The sequence below is a fragment of the Cynocephalus volans genome, chromosome 8 (genome assembly GCF_027409185.1).
Source record: "Cynocephalus volans isolate mCynVol1 chromosome 8, mCynVol1.pri, whole genome shotgun sequence".
In the NCBI taxonomy this organism is placed as follows: Eukaryota; Metazoa; Chordata; class Mammalia; order Dermoptera; family Cynocephalidae; genus Cynocephalus; species Cynocephalus volans.
In genome coordinates this window covers 142,658,802-142,676,146 of record NC_084467.1, presented here as the reverse complement: position 1 = coordinate 142,676,146, position 17,345 = coordinate 142,658,802, and the positions used below count along the sequence as shown (strand labels likewise).

The following is a 17,345-nucleotide window of genomic DNA, read 5'->3' as shown; positions in this document are numbered from 1 at the left end:
TTTAAATCTTAGATCCTGATTGATCTGCATAGTCCAGTGTTGGTTAACTTTGGCTCCTTAATGAAATTAGTACTTTATGAAATAAAAATATATTTGTGAAAATTTAAAAATTGAATAACTTTTTGGCATGAAAGATCTTAACTAAGAAATTGTTAAACTCACGATTTGTTTTGGCAATGTAAACAAGAAAAATGAATAATTTGTTAAATCAATCCTGCTGTGATTACTTGTCAAGTTTTTTGGGTTTTTTTGGTGGCTGGTGTATGGGGATCTGAACTTTTGAACCTTGGTGTTATAACACCCCACTCTAACCACCTGAGCTAACCAGCCAGCCCCTGATTATTAGTTCTTATTCCATCTTTATTTTAACATACATCCTGGATTGGTTTAGGTCTGAATGGTAATTATCATTAGCTAATTATCAGTCGTGATTCAGAAGGTGAAACAGTAGTTCCCTGTCAGTCCAGTTCACTTTAGGGTTAGTTACTTGTTTGCCAGATTAGTTTATTTTTTTAAAAAAAAAATCATTTTGGTTCTTAGGGTTCCTAGTTTGTTGTTGTTGGTGGTGGTTTTGTTTTGTTTTGTTTTTGCTTAAAATTAAGACTAGGCCAGCTTTGTGTGTATCTTTGTGGCTTTTGTGGCACATCATAATGATGCTTGATATGCTTTGTAAATGGATTACTTGTGCTTATGTTTACTATTTTGTTCACAAAGCTAAACACTGCTTTTTTTTCTCTATCCTGAGAGTGCGTAATGATGAGAGCCTTGTTTAAAATGGAGTATAAACACTGGTTTAATTAGGTAACATACTAACATAAAATATATATGCTAAATATGAATTAACATACTTGTACATACACATTTCTTCCCTTATGACCCACAAGTAAGCTTCAGATCCTGGGATTTCCTGGGAAGTTTTATGTAGCCAATAGTATAAAGAAGGCAGACAGCAATTCTAACCTGTTTTCCAAGTGGGAAAATTGAACCACAGCAAGAATCCGTAACATTCCCATGACCATGTGAAACATTAAAAGAAGACATGATAAACATAGTCCTGCTCCTCGAGATTTGTTCCAAACATTGGACAGTACTGACTGTCTTCCTACCATTTTCTCCAGCCTCCCAAGAGTACTAAAAAGAAACCACATCCTGGGTAAGGTCAGAAATACATCTGCTGCTAAGAAGTTATAGTCTACAGGCAGTTTCATTTCTAGCTCCTCTCTCCAAACAGAAACTCCTATGAATCGAAGTAGATGATGTGTGTAATAACCTACCCAGAGCACAATTAATCAGAAACTCTCAGAGGAGAAGTACAAAAAAGTTTTCACTACAAATTACAAATACTGCCAAGAAATCAGATGGAAAGCCTCCTTAACTTGGCAGGGTCTGGTCAAGACTGGCAACAGGAGGCTAGGTCCTGAGTAAGCCATCTCTAAGCAACATTCCATTCTCTTTTCTTAGGGACAATTTGTCAGGTCCTCAGAAATGAGGGAATCATTCCTATATCAAGGGAGTGCCATGAGTCACTTTTCCATTCCCCATGTCTGCTCAGGGATCATTTCCCATTTATCAAGGAAGACATTCTTACAATGTTCTTAACTATCCCTTTGAGGAATCCTTTTATGATTGCACGTACTGTGGTTATTAATTAAGGAGATCCCTCACCAAGTTCCCTAGAATATACGCTGTCTAATCCTATACTTGGCAGAGACAGCCAATCACCCACAGTCCCTCTTGCCTCTCATAGTATAGAGTTGTCACTGAGAAGTGGCTTTCTACCAAGAGACTACAAGACCCCTTGCAAGTTGGATGTGGTCGTAATACTGGGTTTTGGAGCGTGGAATGTGAGGCCCTTCTCCCTTCGTGTTCTTTTCCCTTTCCACTCAGCTGGAATGGAGACAACTTCCTTCGCCCACAGAGGCAACCTTAGAAGTCACATGTTGTAAGCCACAGGGCCTCTGAAATGACTGTGTGGAGGGCATCTTGTTCCCTACTCAGTCTGTTATGGGATCAAGAAAAACCATGTCTACTGTGTTTGAGTTATTGCATACTTTTAGGTTTTTGTGATATGGCAGTTATTCTACTCTAATACACATACATTTTCTGGGCACCAGTCATTAATCACGGCAAGAGATTTGTAGGCTATGTGATTGAGAAATCCAAGACAGGACAATGAACGCACTCCCACAGAAGACGAAGCGCAGAGAAGGGACCTATCAGAATGTCGGGGGTCAGTGCGGACAGAAGCAGAAGCCTTTCTTCAGCCACTTGCACAGATGGCCAATTTAGGAACTTCATTTATTAAATTTCAGTTTATTAAAAATCATGACAAGGAATGAAGGAAGGAAAGAAAGAAAAGACCACAATGATACGCTGAACTTTCAGAAGGAGAGAACAGACCTAAGGATACTGGAGATGGGGGGGAGGGAAGGAGTGGATGTGGGAAGTGATAGGTTGGGCAAAGGGCGTAAAGAAATATCATGATTTGTAAGAATGAATATGCTCATAATAAAATAAAGATATTTTTAAAAAGTGTGACAAACGTACCATAAACTTGATTGTACGTGTATTTTATAGCTGATGAAAAAAGACAAGAATATTAATTAAAACCCCTATCCATCTCGGTTTGTTTCAGAAATAAATCTTCTTCATGCTTACAAGACAGCATTAGTTAAATCTCATAGTGCTCTCATGGTTGGAAAAGGTAAAATAAGACCCTCAGGGACAGCAATTGAAGATGCTAACTCTAGGACCTACTGCCGTTTCTGTGGCATTTTCATTGTCATTGCTTTGGTACTTCCACCTTAGGCTTCGAGTTTAGTAAATGAGAAACTAACCCCAGGCATCTAAGAAGGGTTCTTTATTTAAAATGCCCACGGAAAGCCAAGGAAATACAGAATCGAGGCAGCACAAAAGTCTTCCGAGCTGAGGTGGAAGTGCCTCTGGTTCCTCCAGCAATTCCCACTGGTGTTATCATGACTCAACATTCTGTTGCGATCAGTGGTGGAAAGGGGCGGAGTGACAGCTGGAATGGAAAGAAGTGTGCACAACCCAGAGCTATCTCAGCTTTCCCAAAGCTCAAGTGCCCCCATGGGAGTGTCTTGGAACATATGTTCTGTTGAGAAAAAAGGCTGCAAATCAAGGGGTTATTGCAATAAACACCACCTGTGATGAATAAGATTTGTAAGTTTAAATTTATCTTTGAAAAATGTTTGTCTTCCTCACCAGATAATCAACTCTAAGAGGGCAGAGACTATGTTAACTCTGTACCACCAGCCCATGGCACACAGTAGGTACTCAATAAATATATATCGGAAGGATGGATGGAAGGATGAATTCTACCTAGCTCAAGTGTGAGTAGGAACATTCTCTGCTAGTGGGAATAGAGAGAGAGAGAGTGAATATAAAATAAACTACATAGATGCATATAATTTTCAGTGTTTGAAAAGTGGAATTGAATTAGGATTAATAAATAAAGATAATTTCACCTCTTTCAATTCCCAAACTACATTTTTCTATCACTTTGAAACCCCAAAGTAAATACCGTCCCAATGTTTGCTTTGCTGGTAGAAAACACTGTAATAAAACTGCTGTCTCTAAGTTGCCGTGGCATCATCAGGAGAAAGGATGCCACCCCCAGGCCCAGAACTTGAAGGTGACAGGGCACCCACAGGCACCATGGCTCCAAATGGGCCAGCCTTCCAGCTCCACCACCGCTCACTTCTCCCAGCTTGAAAGTGGAGTGCGAGTTCAGGTGTTGGGCGTAAGTGGAGGAACCCTGAGCAACAAGAAGCTCGCAGAAGACAGTACACGGCAATAGTATTTTACTGGCCACGGCGTAACTGGATTTCACTCTCTGTTCTGACATTAGAAAGAATTTTATGCCTGGCAAAAGTCAACAATGTTTTCTTGCAACACATTACTCAGAGAATAAGCTGACTATAACCCAGTAGCACTTGTCCATATTTCCAGACTCAGTTAATGCTATTCTGAGGCGAACATCTGTCCATGCAGTTTGTCCTTCCATCCAGTCTCTAGTCTTTGGAGTCCAGGGCCTGGATCAGTCTCACACCCAGTGCTATTTGCCTCATTGCCCAGTGTCAGGAAGCAAATAGTATCACGCTGGTGCGATAAGACACACCCCTTGTCCATGGTCTCAGGGACGGGGTCAGGTTCAGTTGACTTGAGCACTGCCATTGAACATGCTCCAGTGCTCCCACCCCGCCCCCACCCACGTGATGGCTCCTGAGCCCTGAGGTCTGCATTCCAAGAACCGCGGTTGAGAAATCTCTATGGCGGCTTCACTGTTGCTCAAGAGCCTGGGTATTATAGCAGCCTGGGGGCAGGTTGTCCCTAATGTTCTCCAGGTTCTTCACATCAGCCAGAATGCCATCTATGCTCGTCTCCAGAAAATGGAGGTGGCCCCTCTGCCAACGTGCCCTGTCTTCCAGCTCTGACATCAAGGGCCGCAGCTGGCTGTTGATCTGTGTCTTGGCTCGGGAAAGCTTCTGTTCCAATGAGATCAGCCCCTCTTCATTCACACTGCCAGGCTGGTCTATTTCAGGGAATGATAAAGGAGTTAACATAGAAAAGCTGGGATTATATCTCCTTGAACGTGTGCCCTTCTGTACTCAACTAATTCCTGTTTCCACCTACCCAGAGCAAATAGTATGCCATGCATTTAGAAGGCTTATTTTAAGTTAGAAATATTCTAGAAAACATTCTGAAAGCACTAGCCTAGTTAACTGGCTATGAACAAGCCAGTTCAAGACTCTGAACTCTACAGTTCAGCAATATAAAGTTTGGATTTCTGTTTTCCTGTTAGGGTCAACAGTTCACGCTCTGAAAAGATGAAGGCTGAAGGTCACAGGGGACTGAGCACTACCCATACTGTCTGCCTAACACAACTCACCCCTAGAATCAAAATCGGCTCCAAATTATTCTTTCTGAACCACCCTGAGGAAACATCTTGCTGTTTTCTCTTAGAAGACCTTTAAAAACTGACTGAGCTTCAGGGTTTATAAAGGCCAAGGTATGCTTTGCTATTTGGGGGATGGATTCCAGCCATGAGAAAATGATGTAAGACTTCATTCTGGCCGCAAACGGTGGGAATCTGGCTAGATATTAGTTTATTTCTAACATGAAATGTAACCACATTTGTTCAGGTATGTTTACCCATAAACTATCTAAAACTAATGTCAGCACGAAGGGCACCTGGCCAGACACATTTACTTCAAATAGGTTTGAGTGGCCTTTGGTCAATTCAAACGTAAGGTCAGGCTGCCTCGCATGTGTGAGCTGCGGTGATAATATTTGACTGCATGAGTTTATTATACGTAGAGCAATTAATCTGTTATTGGTCCAGGACTCAAGAGCGCACACAGAGTAGAAACAAAACCATAACCAAAATGTTGATCTAATGGATCTGTCCTTCACCTGGGGGCAGGGGAGAATTCAAGGATTTAGGGTTCTATGACATGCAGAGAAAGTTAAGTAAGCTTGGGAATAAAACAACCATGTTCATGGGCAGGCGGCATGGGTTACTAAAAAAAGAACAGGAGCATTGGAGACAAAGACATCTCAGTTTGAATCCTGCCTCTACAATTGACACGTGACCTCGAGGGTGTTATTAACCTCTCTGATCCTCAGTTTATTCCTCTGTGAAATACAATAATGAAAATAATAAAACCCACCCCATAGGACTTTTGTAAGATTTAAGCAATATTATACCATGAAAACTGACACATAGTATATATTTAATAGCTCCCACCTACCCTTCTCCCTCCACTCCCTCATTTTCTTCTCTTTAAAGGCCCCATTAGTTTCATTACCTTTTATATTTTTTCAGAACACTAAACAATGCTGCTAAAATCTCAACTGGGGAGTATTTTTTTTATCTGCAGAGGGAATTTTACTGTTTGGGGCTCACTGGATCACAAAGCAGACCCATGGGTACAACAACACAGACAGCATTGGTCTCTCAGGGGATGATGACACTTCACAGAAAAATCAGGCTTTAAAGTTGTTCTACTGAACTGGAAAAGTAGAGCCAAGCCTTTTCCTGAATGTCGCTGGAATCTGTGACCAAATCCCTAGTTCCATATCTGCTGCAGTCCAGGCTTGACAAAAAAGGCCAAATGAGGGTTTGATATCAGCTCTACCTACATCCAGAATTTGAATTAAAAATCAGTTTCCTTTTGGGAGTGACTGTGGGGAGACCTGATTCCCTGCCACACTGCGCCATCACATCTATTTTATCCTAAAATTGCACAGTGTCTCACGGACCTATCTCCGCATTTCTTCTGGGTTATCTACCCAGGCAGCTCAAGTTTCCCCACTTGGTTAGATCAAGGTCTAACTTTGGTTTGGGGAGGAACAAACAGCAGAATCAGAAAGGGATTCTTAACTTCACCGACTGGGAGACTTTTCCTTCACATCTGCCCCTCATCACTCCTGCTGCCTTGGAGCAGGCTCTGTCATCTCATTATTCCAGCAATATCCTAAGTGGTCTCACCCTGCCTTCTGCGTAACCCCCCTTCAATCTCTCCTCCACTCAGCCGTCTCTGTGATCTTTCTGAAATACACAGTGATGATGCTATTCCTCTGCTTACTCTCTCCACTGGCTTCTCAGGATCAAGGCCAGACCCCTTAGCAGGACCCTCAAGCTGCCCAGTCGTCTGTGAAGTTCCTTGAATATAGCCAGTACTTTGACCCACAGACCTCCTCCTCCCAGTGCAATAGGTGCTCAGTGATCCATCTTAAAAGTCCAGAAAATGTAAAGTTACCTGCCCAAAGTATCTGGGCCTGGAAACAAAGCAAATTATCTGATACCCTTGAGGAAAATTGAGATTCCCATTCACTGGGGTTAGGTATAGGGAGTCCTCTGGGGAAAAGCCCTGGAGCCAGGAGCTGGAAGCTTGTGGATATTCCACATACCTATGAGGTGCAGGATGCCATCCAATGCATTGAGTGTGTCTTGGATGCTGACTCCAGCATTCTTGGCCCTGGTATCTACGTTCTGGGCTTCTGTAATTACCTGAAGAAAAAGAGGTACAAATGAGTCTTGAAAGTGCATTACTGGCAAATGTAACGGGATCTCCCATGGAAAGCAACAGGAACTCACCATCTGCACTGCGTTCGTGTCCATGTCAAACTCCAGCTCCTTCCTTGCCAGCTCCCCTTCCACTTCTCTCATCTCACTCTTCAGAGTGGCCAGTCCCTTTTCCATGGCCAAGGCTCCATCTGCTGTTGCATTGGCTTCCAAGTTCTGACTCCCTATCTCCTGGGAGAAGAAAAGGAGCCAGGGACGGAAGGAGAGAGGAGAGTGAGGCACAAAAACATCCCAGAGACAACTGTAGAAAAAATACAGCTGTAGCCAGGCCCTGACGGGATTAGTTAGATGAACAATGAGAGAGTCAGACTCGGGGACACACCCTTCCCCAAGCTCTGCCTCAAACAAGTTACTTTTGGAGTATTTCTCTAGGGACTAGGAGGGTCTGCACTGAGACACTGCTTCCCTTTCAGTCCAATGCTCACCAAATGTCGAAAACAATTAGGAACCATTTGGGAAAACCCTAGGACAAGAAACTCACACACTATTCTGTCATGTTCCTTTGCTGCCATAGTGGTTTTTTTCTCTTTTTTTGACTGGTAAGGGGATCGCAACCCTTGGCTCGGTGTGGTCCGCACCACGCTCAGCCAGTGAGTGCACCGGCCATCCCTATATAGGATCCGAACCCGCAGCCTTGGCGCTATCAGCACCGCACTCTCCCAAGTGAGCCACGGGGCCGGCCCCTGCCATGGTGTTTTGAATAACTTTACTAGAATCCCCGAGACAGCTGAGTTTGAAGTGCTGAGAACGAATGGGAGACAGCATTGAATTTTTGTTTTTGTACGAACAAAGCTTATCAATATCTTTATTAACAAGCTATTATTAGGCATCAAATGGCAGGTGTCTCTATGCTAGAAGCAAAAAGAGAGGCATGTGAAATTGGTCTCTGCCCTCAAAGAACTTAAAATTAGAAATTATTTTTGCAAGTTAGCAAGTGGCCTAAAAGTGAGGCCAAATAGTCCAGATACCAAGAGTTCCCTCTGGGATTTCTAGAAGTCATGCTCAAGTAAGAGCTAAGAAGCTCTCTTCCAGCTGAGAAGCATTCCTTCTACTGTGGCATTTACATATGGGTTGTAAGTGTAGCTTGTCTGTCTCCCCGCATTACACTGAAGGTTCTTTGGAGAGTGGGGCACGGTCTCTCTTATCTCCATACCTCCAGTCCCAAGCACAGTGCTAGCACATAGTAGAAGGGAAGAAAAAAATGAATAAGTGGAGCTTAGACATAGGTCATAGACTGGGACAAAGGATCTAGAACTCCAGAATTTCACAATCTGGAATCAAAACATTGATGATAGTTGTTACAGTTGAACTGTATTTTCCTAAAAGATATCTTGAAGTCCCCGCCCCCAGTAACTTAGACTATGGCCTTATTTGGACATAGGGTTGTTGCAGATAAAATTAGCTATGATGAGGTCATATTGGAGTATGGTGGACCCTTAGTCCAATAGGTCTGGTGTCCCTGTAAGAAAAGACAGAGACGCTGAGGGACAAGAACATCACGTGACAACACAGGTAGAGACTGGAATGTTGGAGCTGCAAACTAAGGAACACCAGGGCGTGCCAGCCACCACCAAAAGCTAGGGAGAGGCAAGGAATAATTCTACCCAGAGTCTCAGAGGGAGCGTGGCCCAGCTGGCACCTTCACTTTGGACTTCTAGCCTCCAGAACTGTGAGAGAATACATTTCTGTTGTTCTAAGCCATTTAGTTTGTGGTACTTTGTTACAACAGCCCCAGGAAAGTAATACAGGGGGTCTTCAAAAAGTTCATGGAAAAATTCATATTATCTTTTCATTCAATTTTCCACAAACTTTTTGAAGGACCCTCATACAATAGTGTGTATAAACAACAATCTTGGGTAGCTCTTCTCTTGGTGTTGCCCAAAAGGGAGATTAAAATCGGGCCTCCAGCACTCAGTCAATTACAGTCCTGCAAGTCATTCTGACAAAAGGGCAGTCACGTGGGGGCACCACAGCAGGACTCTGAGCACAGGGGTCAAAGTGAGTGTGATGCATTCTCTCTGTCCATACTACCCTTGTGTTTGGTGTTGCGTACACCAACCCGCATCTGGACTTCTCTCTACCTGCTCTATCTTGCTGGAGATCTCCAGGGCCTCCCTTGCTGCATTCTTTGCCCGCTGGGCGTCAGCAGCAGCACTCCCCAGGGCCGCTTCTGCTTGCTTGGTCTTGTCACTGGCGTCTGCTACCTTCTGGCTGATGTAGGAGAGTCTCTTCATGGCCTCTTCAGCTTCTGCTTTTCTGTCTCCAACCTGCAGGTCAAACTCTGAAATGAAGAAAAAAAAAATTGGCATGAAGATAAAAACAAACTTACAAATGAGTGAAAGGGACTGATGTTTTAAAGAAAAACTCCTGAATGAGTGTTATTACTGACTGGGGAGGAAGGTGTGGGAAGTTGTGGCTGGAATAACTCTTATGCAAGAGAAAACATCTTAAAGGAGGCTTTGAAGGGGCCATAGTTAGTCCTTTGCTTAGAGAAACTGACAGTCAGCCTGCTCTGGGTCTGATCAATGCAAAAGTATCAAGACCCCAAAGGGAATCAGAAGCAGGTAGAATTTTTGAAGCCCAAAGCTTCAAGCCAGAGCCTTAAGCCCCAAGCTTCCAATGACAAGGGCTGGGGTCTGGGTAGAATGTATAGAGAGGTACTTTCCGTGAAGAAAATCCCAAGACTTAAGGAATTTTTCTCTTTTGCTCTGTAGTGAAGAAGCCTCAAATGTTAACCAAATCTCTGAGAGGCACAAAACCAAATCTCCTGGGATCTAGATGCAGTGACAAAGGTTTCTCTGCCATCATCACAAAGCAACCATATCAGTTCCATATTGGAACCAAACAGGCTACAAAAGAGAAGGAAACATATCTGTACAGTAGTGCTATGTTGGATCTGTGAGGGACCTTAGAGATCACTTAATTCAACCTTTTCCTTTTAAAGAGGAAAAGAAGATATTATGGTCTGGAGAGTCTACATTACTTGCCTGTGGTCACACAGCTAGCTCTGCCTGGTCACATGGGCCAGCAGAGACCAGAACTCAAGCCTTCTGACATCTAGTTCAATTCTTTCCACTACATCAAATATTAATGAGATTTTTTTTCTTTAGAAAGGTATTTACTAAGCATCTATGAAATACCTCAATACACCTATCACTTGGAAGGGATATATGTAAGGATTCAGAATAAGTCACTTGTGGCTATACTTTAAAATACTCAAGAGAGCTGAACCATGAAGTACTAACCTCTGAGGTTCTTTAGGATGTTCTCAACTTCGTAAAAAGTGGCATTGCCCATACTTAGTGCTTCTTCGGCTCTACTTTTAGCAAGGTTGGCACGGGAAAGCAGCTGATCTGATTTCTGTAAATAGGCAGACAGAACAAGATTAGAGTAAGTGCATTCCTGCTAGCAAAATCACTCTGACACATTCTCTTCATGACAACAGAATGCTGTGATTACCGCAGAGTCTGGGGTGCTGTAACAAATTCCTATATAATCTGGGAGAGAGCAAACTTTGTCAGTCAATAACACACCCCATATAGAGAACAGTCTCAAACTCTAGTCCACTGTCAAGTACAGGGACAGTTTTGCAAATCATAATTTTAAACTCTGGATATTTCCTGAAGCCAAGCTAACAGACAGAGTTAGACTAAAATTAGACCTAGGAGGCCTGCGACCTGTTCCTAGGATTGAGGGCTGACCCAGTGGGTGGAGCTGAGCTCATTACATCAAGACCTCTGCATCTCAGTTACTCCCTGTATCAGCAGTGACAACATGACCTTCGGATAGCTTTTGATGGTTCTTTTTGCCACATTTATTCCCATGGCAGGCATTCAACACGTTTATTGAGTGAACAGATTAACAAAGGAATACCTGTCTCCCATTCTTTCCATTCTGTAAGAGCTTCTGGGTTTCTTCTTCCCAGTTTCCCAGATTGCTTTGCACGCGCTTGAACTCATCCATATGTCTGGTCACCAGGCTGGAGAGAGAATCAGCTTTCTGTCTGATCCTCTTCGCTTCCACCTGCAAGCCCAAAGAAATGAATGAGTCTGACTTTCTTCTCACCAGTTACCACATCAGTCCTCCTCAGACCTGGTATCATTGTTTGAAAATAGCAATGGTCTTAAGAAGCAAAGAAAATAGTCACTAGCCATCCAGGTCCAAAGCCTAAAAGAAATGAGGTCGTGTTCACAATGAAAGTCAGGCAGCAAGTCCCCAAGTGTCAAACAGACTTTGACTTTTTTGTTTTGTTTTTTCCAGTTTTACGTGTTAGTTTATATAGTCATGAGAATGTATGTCCATGGGAATCATTCTGAGCATTTCTTGCTGTAGGTAGAAAGCTGAATCTTCGTCATCTAAGTTTGGAATAGTCAAGAGAATTGATGGCAGAAACAACGCAAAACTTTTGAGAACAAACGTCTTCTCAGTGGCTATACAGAGAGATGTACTATAGGTCAGACCCAAGTGTAAATATCAGACTTAATAATAATTTCCCATAGGTTTCAACAGTCTCCAGAACTAAGGAAGAGATAAAACTTTTATTCACTATTAGCTTCAAGATGAGCCAAGACCTTTTCAGAGACTAGGATTGGGGTTTAAGAACAAAGAAATGGATAATGAGAAGGATAAATATCTCCTACTCTGAGGCAAGAAAGTCAACATGGAGAAAACGCTGAATGTTGAACAACATCACGGAACCCCCACAGAAGAAAGCACTGATGGCTCTTCTTCTGTACATCACATGCACAGGCTAGATGCCCTCACCTGAAAGGATTTGTCATTGATTCCCTGAAGCCGGGACACTGAGTCCAGAAGACGAAGACTGTGCTGGTAAGATCTATCTGCTTCAAGGCCAGTCTGAGTGGCCTCCCTTGACAACTGCTGGGCCAGCGACTTGGTTTTCTCCAATCTGTTTGGGGAGGGGGAGATTAAAAAAAGAGGACTTTGGAAATTCACTCATTTTATAAAACAAAAATTCATACTGTTGTTTAAAAAACATGTAGTTGGAATAATCAGGAGAACCCAAGGTGGTTATGTGTCAAATGTGTCCCTCTCTACAATCTAAACACAAGCCTTGCAGTTTATACAGGCTGGGTCAGAAAAATTCAACTCAATTTTTGATAATATAAAAATATTATTTTTATATCCCTCATGCTATCAGATGGGTTTACACATACCCTTCAAATATCAGAGGGTGACCAGTATCTCCAAGGATTGCGATTTCTCAATTAAAACATAAACTTTGCTTAGATTAATTAACCTTTTCTTCTTCTAGTCTTAAAGATATCTGCTTTCCCCCAAAGTAACATTTTCATTATCTTTTCTCTCTTATTATTATTAATACATCTTTTTACAGAAACATGGTGCCCCCCAAGTGCGGTTTGCATTACACCCTGGGAGGACCCAGGTTTTCTGGTCCACGCGAGGACCCATTGAAACGTACTTTCCCATAAGTCCTTGCACCGCAGCGTGGTCCGGGCTGCCGCTTTGGCCTGCGTCACTCAGAGCCTTGCGTGCCAGCGACAGTGCTTGTTTGGTGTAGTCCTCAGTTTCCCTCGCCAGTTGCTCCATGGTACTGGCTGACTCAACATGGCTGAAAAGATCGAAAACAAAGAATTAGAGTTTTCATAGCGAAGGGCTTCCTTTAGGTTGCTCATTTGAGTAAAGCAAGACGAGTAAAGGAACTAGTTTGCCATAGAAAAGCCACACAGGGCCCAGCCCCGTGGCTCCCTCGGGAGAGCGCGGCGCTGATAGTGCTGAGAACGCGGGTTCGGATCCTGTATAGGGATGTGGCGCTCACTGGCTGAGCGTGGTGCGGACCACACCGTGCTGAGGGTTGCGATCCCCTTACCGGTCAGAAACAAAACAAAAAGCCAAACAGAACTGACCCAGGTTGGATGGAATTAGAGGAACTACCAAGAAGCAGGTGGCCTGGAGAATTAGTCTTATGTAATTGACCTTGTGGTGATCTTTTCCTTTTACGGCATAATCAGTGGAAGCGGGGCGTGGGGGGAGGGCAGGAGTAGAACGATAGAGCGTTGCATCTGTGAGCTGTTTTCTGCAGGAAGAAACCCCTAGGTCTTATTTTATCCAGGATCCAACCCCCTACTCACTTTCACAGCAACTCTAAATTGGGCCCACCACTAGGGGGACAAAGCCTGTCAATAAAATTCCCCCGGATATTTTTGTCCTCTTGGTTCTAGAAAGGGATGAAAAATGAACTCAGGAGGCAGCTCATGCTACAAAAACACAAGCCAGCCCCCTTCTGCTAACTGAATTCCACTAGGGATTAACAGAGCCTGCCACCCTGCTGAGCACTCTGCTAGGAGCAAACCTTTTGAACACGACAGGATTTATAGTCAGAGGCGAGGGTGAAGGGAGAGCTGCCTGTTACCATTAGGGCCCTGCAGATCCAGTTTCCAGGAGGAAGTCCCTCCTCTGCAGTCTTGGCCCCCACAGGCTAGCAAACAACTCGTTGCTACTTGTTCCCAGGCTTGGTGTGGGAGCAGGGGAGTCTCTGAAAACTGCAGAAGTTCTTTTCCAGGGGCTGATTCATTTCACGTGGCCCGAGGAATCACATCTGACACACATCAAAGCCATACTATGAGTCATAGAGAGAAATCTGGGAAAGAAACACCTCCACCCCCAATTCCTGCCAAACAACCCTGCCCAGTGGCCACCTATGTACACTAAAAGCCAAATAGTTAAAATATGGCTTCAAGGCAGGGGATGGCTGCAACAAAGCCTGGAGGGAATCAAAATGGTGCTTGGGTCCTGAATACGCTACAGTCTTGTTCAAGTCTGGCCTTGCAGAGGCGACCTAAAACAGAGGTGCTCTCTGCAGAGGTGCATTATGCTGCTCACCTGTCTGCCAATCTCGTGGCCTCCTGAGCCAGACTTTTAAAACCATTTGGCCCGATGTACTGCTCTGAGGGAGGAATGTTCTGTGGAAAAAGGAGAATTGGTTAAGCCTTTGCACTGGGTCATGGAGCCTAAGCAAGTGCAGCAGCATCTGTCCTGTCAGAACCACTTGTCATTAGCCACATGGGGATTCCACGCTCTGCCACACCAAGAGTCCCTATTCACCATGATTATTCCATTAAAAAAAAAAGATATATAGACAAGAACCAAATAGAAATCCAAGTTCAAAAAAGTCTGTATATAGCTACAGACGCACTTAAAAATATACATACGTACGTATTGTTATATGTATTTAAAGTCCAATAGAATATATAACAAGTTTTAACAGTGGTTATTTCATAGTAATAGGACCATAGGGGATTTTTATTTATTTTCCACATTTTCTACAATAAACATTTTTGTAATAAGGGAAAAAATCAATACACATTTTTTAATGTGATTTCCTCATCACAGTATCTAATTATCTTCCAATTTTCTTTATTCATCTCCCACCCATCCACTTACATTATTGTCACCATAGACTTCTTTATTCAGAAATACAAGAGTGCTCAATCAAATCTCTCCCTCCTACCACACTACAAAGTACATCATTAAGAAAATTATATTGGCAACAATTTCTTTTCCATTTTCAGAACCATGTCTTCACTGGGTTGCTTCCTTCCTCCCTTCCTTTTTTTCTTCCTACCCTTTTCATTCATTCATTTATTTGTTCATTCATTCATTCCTTTATCCATCCATTCATTCATTCATGCAACAGACATTTACGACAGGCATACACCCTTGCTGGGAGCTGAGTGTGCAAATATGAACAAAACTAAATCTTGTCCTCTGCGAGCTAACAAGCAGAAAGGAGGGAGAAGAGGAAGGGCCAAGATGAGGATGTGGTTAGAAATAAATGAACTAGGGAGAAGAACATAATACAGTAGAATGGGAAATTTCAGGAGGCCAAAGACATAAAGAATAGGTATGACTTTTGCAAGGAAGAGAAGTCCAATGACCTGCGAGGTAGACCAGAAAACCTGAGAGACAGAAAGTGATCCAGTGAGAGCCACAGGTGGGTCTCCTAACACAACAGTGATTCTCCATACCCTAACCCAGCAAAACCTACAGTGTTTCGCAGGGAAGCTTCGCTTTCCGCCAGGCTCAGGCGCATCTGAGTGATGAGCCTCCGAGTATCCTGAACTCGATTCTGATACTGACTGCCCAGGGTCCGAATTCTTTCCACAATCATCTTGAGGTCATCGAGGCGGTTCCGGTAGCTATTCTCTTGGCCTCTCATCTTGGCCAACTGGAGACTGAGGGATCTACTAGCACCTGAACACAAGGAAGGAAAGGCAGGATGAGCACCTTCTGGGTCAGCATAGAGTTATCAAACATACCAGAGTGTTGACTGACTTATGGCAAAACGGTAAAAACCCACTAGATAAATGCATGCAACTGCTCTTTTATCTCCATCATTCAGGTCCCAGAGGGATGTCACAGACAGTCCTTCCACCTCTGCAAGGGCTGGCTGGAGACACCTGCTGAGCTGATGTCCTCAGAAGATTCTGTGACTAGTGTAGCTGTTCTTTCTAGGACTATGAATTCTCTCCTGACTGAAGGGAAGTTGGCCCTCATCACCTTCTGAAATCTGGGCTTCTCTCAGAATGTCCCACAGGGCCTGCTCAGCCTGCTGCATCCTGCCTTCCAGCTCTGTGTTGGGTACCTCTCCACCACCACCTTGAGCCTTTGAAATCAGGGCCTCCAGGCTCTGAAGCTGCTGCATAAACTGATCCATCTGAAACCACACAGGAAAGAGAATCAGAACAGATGATGGAGACCACGGTCCAATACCAGCTACCCAGGGGATAACAGCCCAGAGACGCTTGGCATGTCATGGTGATTAAAAGTCTAGATTCTAGAACCTAGACGCTTTCAGTCTGAATCCTGGCCCCACTACTCACTAGCTATGTGACCTTGGGCAAGTTACTTTCTTTATCTATAAAATGTGATAATAAAAATAATAATACTGTTCCATAGAGTTATTACATGGACTAAATGAGTTAATATTTGTAACGTACTTAGAACAGTGACTGGCACAAAGAAAGTGCTATAAAAGGCTTGTTACATAGATAAGTTTAAAAAAACAGAGTGAATTTGTTCTACATTCGGAGTTCTGTTTGGGCCTTTTTCTCCCCCACTCCTTACTCCAGAAAAATGATAATTAATAATTAACAACAACATCAAATTCATTGTTTTCTGGAATGGAATGAGAAATTTTTGGAGGACATTCCTGTCTGAAAAGCCTTGACACCTTCTGGGCTCCTCATATCTTTTATATGTCTATGTTTTTCATTGTTCGTTTCACACCTCTTGGAAAAAATCCAGCCAGAAAGTTGGCATATCATAGTGGAAAGAGCCCCTAAGTCAGAGTCAGGGGACATAGTGGGGGGCAGGGGGAATTCCCAGTTTCTACTGGCCATGTCACTTTGAAAAACTGCAAGTATTTTTAGACTTTGACTAATGAGAACTGAGGTCAGAATACTTTTTCTTCCAGCTCGACTAAGTTATCTGAGTACCAAATGAGACAGTATCTGCAAAAGGCGTTTTAAAAAAATGGTGTGTATATATATATATATATATATATGAACATAAACCAAGTATTATTGTTATTACAATACAGATTTCAAAAAAAACCAAACAGCAATTTCTAAAGAAAGAAATAGTAACCTCTACTCCCATCCCCAGGAGAACAGGAGGGTCCTAGAGCTGTGACAGAACCACCTGGTGGACACTTTGGGATTTGAATCCTGAAGTGAATCCTGAAGTGAGAGCAGGGAGTGACAAGGAGGGGCACGCATACCTGAATCTTCACTTGATTGTAGCAAGCTGGGCAGCTGGTTAGAGCTGCGTGCTCACAGTTGAGGCCACCAAATCCTGGCTTGCAAACACAGCTGCCATCACTTCGACACTCTACAGCCTCTGAGCCCATGGGGTTGCAGTTGCAAGCTACAGGTAAGAGATAGACAAATGGAGCATTCACATCAAACTAGTCCCAGAAACTGGAGGTATAGCAAAGACAAAAGAAGAAGATCAAGTCTCTAATGGCAAAGCACCCATCCTTGGCCTTGTCAACTCACATTGTGTGAGAGTCATCTCCTGGTTATGCCTTCAGGCACACTCCTGATACAGAGAGGTCCTAGAAATCATCTGGCAGGTTTGTTTGGTGTGTGTGGATGAAGAGCTATTACAGTAGCTCATCCTCTTTGGCAGCCCTCATTTTTTCCTTCTTGTTAAACTGTAAGCTCTTAGATATTCTGCAGGCATTCTGGCT

The 17,345-nt window shown here is 43.3% G+C and overlaps 1 protein-coding gene across 2 annotated transcripts in view; it reads right to left on the bottom strand.

Annotated features, from left to right (window-relative positions):
- Positions 1–1,806: 1,806 nt before the first annotated feature.
- Positions 1,807–17,345, bottom strand: part of LAMC2 (laminin subunit gamma 2) — a 53,160-nt gene continuing 37,621 nt past the window's right edge. For both annotated transcript variants that reach the window (XM_063105305.1, XM_063105304.1), the window contains exons 12-23: positions 16,875–17,020; positions 15,653–15,809; positions 15,141–15,346; positions 13,976–14,055; positions 12,555–12,704; positions 11,876–12,020; positions 10,985–11,134; positions 10,357–10,471; positions 9,193–9,392; positions 7,124–7,282; positions 6,937–7,036; positions 1,807–4,555 (exon numbers count right to left, since the gene is read on the bottom strand). In XM_063105305.1, the coding sequence (XP_062961375.1) occupies positions 4,302–4,555; positions 6,937–7,036; positions 7,124–7,282; positions 9,193–9,392; positions 10,357–10,471; positions 10,985–11,134; positions 11,876–12,020; positions 12,555–12,704; positions 13,976–14,055; positions 15,141–15,346; positions 15,653–15,809; positions 16,875–17,020 (1,862 nt within the window). In that variant the 3' untranslated portion in view covers positions 1,807–4,301. The remainder of the gene's footprint in view (positions 4,556–6,936; positions 7,037–7,123; positions 7,283–9,192; positions 9,393–10,356; positions 10,472–10,984; positions 11,135–11,875; positions 12,021–12,554; positions 12,705–13,975; positions 14,056–15,140; positions 15,347–15,652; positions 15,810–16,874; positions 17,021–17,345) is intronic.